The sequence below is a fragment of the Mchenga conophoros genome, linkage group LG19 (assembly GCF_057382185.1).
Source record: "Mchenga conophoros isolate Kocher_MC1m ecotype Shallow Benthic linkage group LG19, M_conophoros_male_GT1.1, whole genome shotgun sequence".
In the NCBI taxonomy this organism is placed as follows: domain Eukaryota; kingdom Metazoa; phylum Chordata; class Actinopteri; order Cichliformes; family Cichlidae; genus Mchenga; species Mchenga conophoros.
Window position 1 is genome coordinate 18,403,561 of NC_140544.1, and position 9,370 is coordinate 18,412,930.

Consider the following 9,370-nt stretch of genomic DNA (forward strand, 5'->3'; position numbering starts at 1 on the left):
AAAACTTTTGGTAAACCCCTTGAAATAAAACTGAAAGTCTGCACTTCAATAATATCTCGATTGTCTTAACAAAATAAAGTACTCTGGCCATAGTCTGTAATTTATTTCTTATTTTTTATTTTATAGTAGTTTTCCCAGTGTTTAGCTTCATTTGTTTCAAACGGCAAGCTTTTATCCAAAGATGAGTACTTTATACGTGTTTATCCGAATATTAATTAAAATAGGATCATATTTAAACTTAAAAACTATGTTTAATTTTCTTTAAAAAATACAGTAAACAACTTACCAGTTGGTCAGGTCTTCTCCTCCGCCTCCTTCTTCTTAGTATTATTGTTGCTGTTGTTGTTGTTCTCCATTAATTTATTTTTATTTACAGTAAAGTAAAGTCCTTAACAGAGGTGAGTTCTGCGCTTTGGAAACACCGTTGGTTAATTTTCGATCAGGCTTTTCTCAGGGCGCTCTGTTGTCGGGTCCTTATTTGCAGCGCTTCCTGGTCCACGTATTGAGAGGATCACCAACATCCTCCTTGACAGATGATGATATTTGACTTTGTTTTCCAAGCAGTTTTATTCTTTCATTCTGATCTGTTTAACCTCGGCGGCAGCCAGGTGACTGGAGACACCCTGAGACTGATACCTCTTGTCAAACGGTACCTTTAAATGTTTCCTTTAACAGCCAGCTAGCCTGTTAGCCGCAGCACTGATGGAGTTGATCCTGAACAACTGTGTTTACATCGTTTTACGATAACGTTAGAGTTAAAACACAACCAATAACCCCCCATTTGTTCATTTACGTTTTACAAAAAAAAAGCGTGGTGTCGTTAAAAATTATAGCTGATTAAATTTCGCTGCTTAGTTTTTTGTTATAGCATGCTAGCTGTGCAGCATTTGTCGCAGGGACCGTTTTAGTCCTGAGTCGAACTTGAGAGGCTGCTCACAAAGCTGGAAGAGTCCCAACTTTAACTGTCTACAATTTGTTGCTGCGATCCTGTTTATTTAATATGGATCAATTCGTAGTTTTTCTTCCCATCTAGCTCGGTCCTGTCTAGTTTCAATGCTATCCTCAGAATGCATTTATTGCCACATTTATTTTGGACAATATGCACTTGGATTAAAAAAAACAAAACCCAAAACTGCCTGCATTTGCTTTGTTGGATCAGTAGTGCCTACTAGAGGGCAACAGGTCAAACAGCAAGTGCCCAGGGTGAGAGCTGTTTTGACCCTCTTGAGTGGATTCTTGCTTTTGCAGTTGCTTTGAGAAAGAGAAGAGCACAGGCATTGATCTTTTCTGTTGTCTTTATAACCCTGTGGATAACATGTATAGCTGCTGCAAAGCAGTTGGCATATTGCAGTGTTACCAAAAGTAGTTTCTCATCTGTGACAGTTATTCTTCAGGAACCTTATTAAGCGAATGCGCCACTGAGCTGTCTTACCTGCAGCTGTTGTGTTAGCAGACCAGGTGAGGTTGTCAGCAATAAAGGTTCTGAGAAACCCTCTCTACACAGCCTTTGTTGACAGCCAGGGGGAGGGGGTTTGCTCTGCTCTTCCTGTAGTCTACAGGAAGACATCAGAGTAGAATTATAGATCTAATGAAGGAGGGCATACAGTGGTGTGATGTAACAGAGGAGACTGTTAGGCTACGTTCATACTGCAGGCGGAAGCGCATCAAATCCGACTTTTTTGACCCTATGCGACCCATATGCGATCATGGTATGACAGTGTGAACAGCACAAATCCGACCTGGGTCACTTTCGCATGTGATACTGAATCCGATACATATCTGATGTTTTAGAAAGCGACTGCTGTTTTAATGGTCATGTCGGAGCAGTCCCAGACTGACCGAACGTTACGAGAACTTCGGTCACAAGTCGATGACCTAACAGAAGCTCTCTCAGCCAAAGACGGTCAGCTTGCAGTCCTAAAAATCAGACCGGCAGACATTAAATCTGTCTTTTACGTCACTGAACAAGACAGACGCCAATTATCAGCGCCCGAGAAGACAATGTGAACGCTTCCTGGCCATCCAGTGTAGATGTTAGTGAAACTGTTGGGAAGACAACGTTGGAGAAATGTGAACATTTTATTTGTACTGTATAATCTGCAGATTCTGACAGAAATCTGCAACTATCCTTTGAAGCACCGCTCCTCTCTAAAACAGCAATAAGGATAATTATTAGGCCATATGTAAATAATAAAATAACTTTATAACTTAAAGCAAAATTGGGAAATGTAAAGTCCAAAACAAGTCTTTATATTAAGGTCCATCAGTCAAACAATACTGTTTGGTCTGGGTCTAAACAGAGCGCGTTGTGTGTGACATCTTCTTTTGCCCATGCGGGCCGCTTTGAGGGTTCACACTAGAGCGTGTTTGCTGTCACATTTTATTTGTAGTGTGAACAAGCAGACCAAAAAAATCGGATTTGATCAAAAAATCGGAATTGGGCATTAAGACTTGCAGTGTGAACGTAGCCTTAGAGAAAGAGGGGGATGAAGGCAGAAGATCTGCTATGGTTACCTGGGCTGATAGTAGCCACACCAGAAGTAGCTCTGTCATGCACAGGTACAGTTAGGCAGTGTATCCTGAGCTTTCGAAACTGAAGGCCTCACTGGATGGTATCTCAGTGGTGATAATGATGAGGGGAGGTGAAATGCTATTTACAGTTAAACTGCGTGTCTAGATTTAGCGTCTGTCATTGACATAGTGACCGTTACTCCACCACTGACCTTCCTTATGTTGTTAAATAGAAATCCAAGAACTTGGAAAGTAAATAAATATATTATCCGTCAAATAAATCTTTACATGTTGCTGTTTGTCTCTATCGCTAGGTTGCAAAATGTCTTGGTTTACTGACTTGGCTGGGAAAGCTGAAGACTTCCTTAATAAAGTGGACCAGGGAGCTGCTACTGCCCTGAGTAAAGGCCAGGAAAAATCCTCCTCCTTCTCAATAGCCTATGGAGAAGAATCCACTGCTAAAACGGACTACAACTCTGCAGGTTACAAGACCAACCCAGCTGTGACACATCATACCTATGCATCCTCTCATGATGCCCAGGGCTACATCTCTGCTGCAGCTGGCAACATCAAGAAATCTAATGCAACCATGCTGGCTGGGTCTGCCAACGTGACCAGTACACCCTTGGGCTCTGGTAGCAGCGCCCCCAACACTGGCAAGACTTCATCTGGGTTTGTGAGGCCCAAAAAGAGTGAGCAGAATGTGGACGATGACATGCTCTTTGATTTTCTGAATAGCTCTGAGCCTCAAGTCAGCAATCGGAGAGATTCAAGAAAGGACCTTGTAAAAGTGGTAGAGGCCCAAAACCCAACATTTCCCGCTTCCACCACTTCTCATACAACCCCATCAGTCCCCTCCACACCCCCTTCCACCCGGGGTGTATCAAGAGCTTCAAGCATGAGCTCATTATCTGCTCACAGCATCAAAACAGAGGAGAACTCTGCTAAAGAGCAAGGCCAAGGTATGAGCAAAGCCAACAGCGCACTGTCTGACTAATTAACAACACTCAAACATTTTATAAACAATAAACTTTATTCACAGGAGAAGAAAATTTCAGCTTACAGTTAAGACACTTTTTTTTTAACTTCTTCTTCACCTTTATTGGCGCATCAGTGCATTTTTGTCACATTACTTCTACTGATAGGCTCTCATGACTATGAGAGAAAAATTATGTGCAGGTGCACATGAAAGCAGCCTTTGTTTAAATAAATCAGTGATAGCATGCTCTAATTTGCAAAGATTTAAAGAGTACAGTGAAAATGGAGTGAATAAACACATGAAAAGGAACTAATAATTAGTCACTTGGTAAGATAAAAGTTACCTTCAAGAACATTCTGGTTTGTAATTGCATATTGAAATAGTCAATTGCTTGAAGGGATAAAAATATTTTACAACAAAATAAAGGTCTTTAAAGAAAGTGAATGAAAACCAGTGACTACTGTGCCACAGTCATAACTCAGCTTTTTCTATATGAAACCCAGTAAAAACAAGAATCAATGTTTTTATTAGTAAATCTTTGGTTGAAGAGCTGAAATTAATTAAGGGGGTTTAAGAATGGAGTCAGAGGTGTACTTACAGATAGTCTCCATAATCTCTCATAAGCTCTTGATAACTTGTTTGCTTTCAAAGCTAATTTCAAGTTATGTGGTTCTTGCAATTTAGAAAGACTTGCTGTTGGATTTCAGTGGCTGAGTAAAGAATATTATTAATACAGTACAGAACTGTAGCATCTGAATAAAGATGGATGGTATATTTTCTTATAGAGAGAATGTGCAATATTGTTAATATGAACCACATGGGACCTAATACTGAACCTTGTGGGACTCCTTTTTAAAATGGTAAATTTACCACGCCCCACTAAAGAATTAACCCACTTGGTGTCCAAAACTTGACAGGGAACCTTAAAGTACAATGGTATGAAATAAGATAATTTTATATTAATGCTTTATTATGCCAGTTTGTTGCTGTTTAGAAGTATAACATAAGAGCTACCACACTTATATCTGTAAATGCTGTTTTCTCTTTACTCTTGTAACTGTCCAAGCCAGTTCGAGCCCCGGCTTGGACAGTCTCGGTCGTTGTGTCCTTGGGCAAGACACTTCACCCGTTGCCTACTGGTGGTGGTCAGAGGGCCCGGTGGCACCAGTGTCCGGCAGCCTCGCCTCTGTCAGTGCGCCCCAGGGTGGCTGTGACTACAATGTAGCTTGCCATCACCAGTGTGTGAATGTGTGTGTGAATGGGTGGATGACTGGATATGTAAAGCGCTTTGGGGTCCTTAGGGACTAGTAAAGCGCTATATAAATACAGGCCATTTACCATTTACCATTTTGCCTGGCCACCACAGATACACCTGAGAGTTCAGACTCAAGCTTGGCTGTCCCTCTGGAGTCCAGCAGGCAAGAGCCTCCTCCACCAACAGAAGAACCACAGAACCAGATCCTGTCCAGCCTGCGTCTAGAGAACCAGTTGCTGCGCAGTGAGGTGGCCTCCCTGAATCAAGAGATGGCTTCAGTTATCCAGAGAGCAAAAGACTTACAAGATGGTTAGCAAAAAAAAGCCAATACTGAAACCCGAAAATGGCACACATTCACCTGGCTACACCTCTTCCTATGATTTAATTTGTTTTTTTCTCTCTTAGAGCTAAACCAGGCCCGTCTACGTGCAGACAAATGGAACTCGGAGCAGTCCCAGACTGACCGAACGTTACGAGAACTTCGGTCACAAGTCGATGACCTAACAGAAGCTCTCTCAGCCAAAGACGGTCAGCTTGCAGTCCTAAAAATCAGACTCGATGAAGCCGATCAGCTTCTAAAATCCCGCAGTGCTGCATTAGAGGAGGCACAGAAGGAAAAGTCAAAGTATGCTTTTGGAGCCAAAGTCTTAAATAGAAATTACACTAAACTTATAAAGAACTGATTTAGATAGCATTTTCTTGTCTTGTTTGATTTTTTTAGAATTATGCAAGACCACACAGAAGGGAACAGCATGCAGTCCCAAGCTCTGGAAACCTTACAGGAGAGGCTGCGAGAGGCTGAACTGGCGCTCAGAAGAGAACAGGACAGCTACCGGCAGATGCAGGTGCACATGATGCCATTCATTTTCTGTATTTACAACAGTTAAATATAGACTGGTCATATGGAAATGATGAGACTTAACTCTCTGTTCTTGTGTAGACTGAATATGCTGGCCGGCTCTCTAAATTGGAGGCCGAGAGGCAAACCCTTGCAGAAACAGTGACTGCAGCTGAGCGGCGAGCAGCAGAGGAGAAGTTCAAGGTCGACGACTTCCAACACCAATTAAAAAGTGCCAAAGCTGCAGCTGAGTCTGCCAAGCAAGAGTTACAAGACTATAAGCAAAAAGCTTCACGCATCCTACAAGTAAGGCTTGTGGAGGCTCTCCCGAAAAATGATTTCATTGAAAGCTTTACCCTGGAGTAAAGTGGAGTAAATCTCATTATTATATGTTTGAACTTTTATTTAATACTTTTAAATATTTGTTTAGTCCAAAGAGAAGTTGATCAGCAGTCTGAAGGAGGGATCTGGTCTAGACACCCTGGACGGCAGTGGGACCATGGCTCTGGAGCTTGAGGAGCTACGTCATGAAAAGGACCTGCAGAGGGAGGAGATCCAAAAACTGCAGGGGCAAGTTCTCACTCTGAGGACTGAAATACAGGTGAGATACTATATGCAGTAGGAAAAAGCAAAATTACTTACTAGCGAGAGAGGCCAGTAATTCAGTGGAGGTTGAATTTTTGCTTACAGGATTTGGAGAATCAGGCGCTGGCAGAGGCAGAGACGTGGAGGGAGCAGCAGGCGCAGTTACAGGAGCAGCAGACCTTACAGAACAGAGCAAAGCAGGAGGTAGAGGCTGAGGTGGAGCGCTACAAACAGGTAAAAGAGAGTTACAATAATAATAATAGGCTAAAAATGATAAAAGCTGTGCACAAGCTGTTGTTTTGACTAACTTAATCTTTGTGCCTATAGGAGCTTCAGTACCTTGAGGAAGAGCACCATCGAGCCAAAACCACTCTGCAGAGTCGAATCAAAGACAGAGAAGATGAAATCCAAAAACTCAGGAACCAGGTCAGTACCTTAAAGTTATACAAAAAAATTGAGGAGTCTCCTTCCCAGATCAGAACTTAGGGAACATTTGCTTTGTGTCTATTAAAACCACTGAATAATAATGTCTGATGAATTTCCTTTTGCAGTTGACCAACAAGACACTCAGCAACAGCCAAACAGAGCTGGAGAACCGGCTCCACCAGCTGACGGAGACACTGATCCAGAAGCAGACAATGGTGGAAGCTCTTGGCACGGAAAAAAACTCCCTCGTCTTTCAGCTGGAGCGCTTGGAGCAGCAGCTGAAGAATACTCAGGGAGGACAAAGTGGAGGGCCGGCAATCAACATGAGCGGTTTAGAGGGAGCAGGTAGGAGAAGCTGTCATTTTCTTTTTGTTTTGGTAAATGAGACCTGTTTTGAACAGTTGTTTTATTAAAAAAAACCCTAATATATAATATATGCATTTACATTTCTCTGTTTTGGACTGTCAGGGGCAAGACAAAGAAACACACCTGTGCTCTTCAGTGACCAGGACAGTCCAGGAGTGTATGGAAAAGTACGTAAGGCAGCCAGCACAATTGACCGCTTCAGGTAAGCTTTCACTGTTCACCGTTTTACTGTGCAACAGTTCCATTGTTTTACAAGTGAAAAACTGTTCACTGTGACCAATACTTTTATTTCTAACAGCATAAGACTGGGAATCTTTCTGAGGCGCTACCCAATGGCCAGAGTTTTTGTCATCCTGTACATGGTCAGTGTTAGTATTGAAATGATATGAACCCTTTGTTCAATGAGAGAGTGCTCAGTAGCTGGTAAAGTGGTCTGTAACATCTGTAGTTTATTCATGATCTTTTTTCTTTCTTTGCAGGCGGTACTGCACCTGTGGGTCATGATTGTTCTTCTGACCTACACACCAGAAATGCATGGTCGTCCTGATGGAAGATAGAAGGCCTGAGTTTTATGGTTGGGTATTTAAAGATGTTTTCATTGGCCTTTAATGTAAGGAAGCTGCTGGAATATGGGCTCTGGGACCTCTCCCTGTTTTGCACAAATATGCTATGAATTAAAAGACATTTCCTCTAATTTCTTCTATATTGTTTCCAAATCAAGATGGTTAGCATTGAGTTTTAAAGTAATTACAGAGTGATATTGTCTCGGTGGTCTTTTAAATGGACATGAATCAAAAACTGTGTTGGTTTCAGAATTCTGAGAGATTGTATTTAACACTATGTACAAAAAATAATCTTTTAATAAATGAATTAGAAGGAAAAACAGAGACTGGCTCTTCTCTGTCACATTGTTTGAGCCACAAAGCAACAGAAATGGAACCTTCACAGATCTTCTGCACAACACTCAGTTTAAAAGTATTTGAGGATTGAATACGATACGTTCAGATGAACAGAATCAAAATTCTGCGGGCTATGAAGAACACAATGGATGAACAGAAGGATGATGTGATAACACGGTTTGACAAACAAACAAGTATTTTCACACCAAAAAGATGGTTTCCAAAGAGTTGTTAGCTGAAAACTCAGCATATCCTGACTTGGTGAGCAATGTATCCTTAAAAAGTTTGACAAAACTGCAGACAAACGGTATCTGAAGGTCATGTCCTTCAGAAACAGGAAAGACGGCAAAGACCTGGCACAAGACCAGACAAATGGTTGCAGTGGAAGGGTGGGTGTCAAGAAATCATTTGGAGAAGGGTAAACAAGGAGAAAGTCTGAGATACGCCAAATTAAGGAAGAACTGGACTGAAAATTTGTGGCAACAGGTCTAATAGAGTGATGAATCCAGAAGTGAAGTTTTTGGTCGAAATCATCATTGTTGTGCACCACAAGCAAAGAGTGAGGTACAACAGTGCCCATAAACAGAGTGGAGGCTCACACAGAGTGTTGTGGTTTGGAGCTCCACTTCATTCAGTGGTGTTGAGGATCTTGTTACAGTTGATGGAATTTTGAATACAGAAAAGTACAGTCACATTTTGAACCACCATGCCACCATCTGGAAAGCATCTGATAAGCAGCGACTTCATATTTCAGCATGACAATGATCCCAAACACACTGCCAGTGTAAGAGCATACCTGGATAGGAAAACACATAGTGGAACCCTATCAGACATAGACTGGCTTTCCCACAGCCTGGGCATCAACATTATTGAAGCAGTGTGGGATCATCTTTAAACAGAATGGAGCAAAAGGCTGTCCACATCCAAAAAAGGGTTTTGACTGTCCTTCAAGAAGTCTGGAGAACTGAAGACTGTCTGAAGAAATTATAATAAAGCTTGCCTAAGACACTTCAGGCTGTTTTGAAGAATAAAGGTGATCAGACCAAATACTGAGTTTCAAGCTCTGCTTATCCCTTATAAATTGTTTTTCGATATGTTTGCATGCATTTCGATAAAGCTCTTTCTCAAAATACTGAGTGGAAGATATAAGCACTGTAATAAACTAACTTATTACTTATTTGACAATAATTAATCAACTATCTTAATAATATTTTCCATTTTATGAAAAGAAGATATAGTAGTAGTCAGTGATGGGAATAATGGCGTTACTTTTTTCAGTAATGAGTAATCTAACTAATTACTATTTCTATCGTTACAACGCCGTTACCGTTACTAACAAGAAAATTCGGTGCGGTCGCATTACTATTTTTCAACAAACAGACGGTTGAAGCTGTGCTCAGCTTACCGCATCTTACCGCATCAGTTGTACGGAAGTAGCTGTAAGTAATCTGGGGCTACACCTTTAAGCAGCTGCGCACAACCAATCAAAAATGATATGGCAATACGACATT

The 9,370-nt window shown here is 41.4% G+C and overlaps 1 protein-coding gene across 1 annotated transcript; it reads left to right on the plus strand.

Moving 5' to 3' along the window:
• Positions 1-465: 465 nt before the first annotated feature.
• Positions 466-7,843, plus strand: golga5 (golgin A5). The gene is made up of 13 exons (XM_085257594.1): positions 466-649; positions 2,826-3,473; positions 4,857-5,054; positions 5,151-5,370; positions 5,467-5,590; positions 5,686-5,889; positions 6,014-6,184; positions 6,274-6,402; positions 6,496-6,594; positions 6,720-6,939; positions 7,063-7,162; positions 7,259-7,322; positions 7,440-7,843. The coding sequence occupies exons 2-13, from the start codon at positions 2,834-2,836 to the stop codon at positions 7,515-7,517; spliced, it is 2,247 nt and encodes a 748-aa protein (XP_085113720.1). The 5' UTR covers positions 466-649; positions 2,826-2,833; the 3' UTR covers positions 7,518-7,843.
• The last annotated feature ends 1,527 nt before the right edge of the window (positions 7,844-9,370 follow it).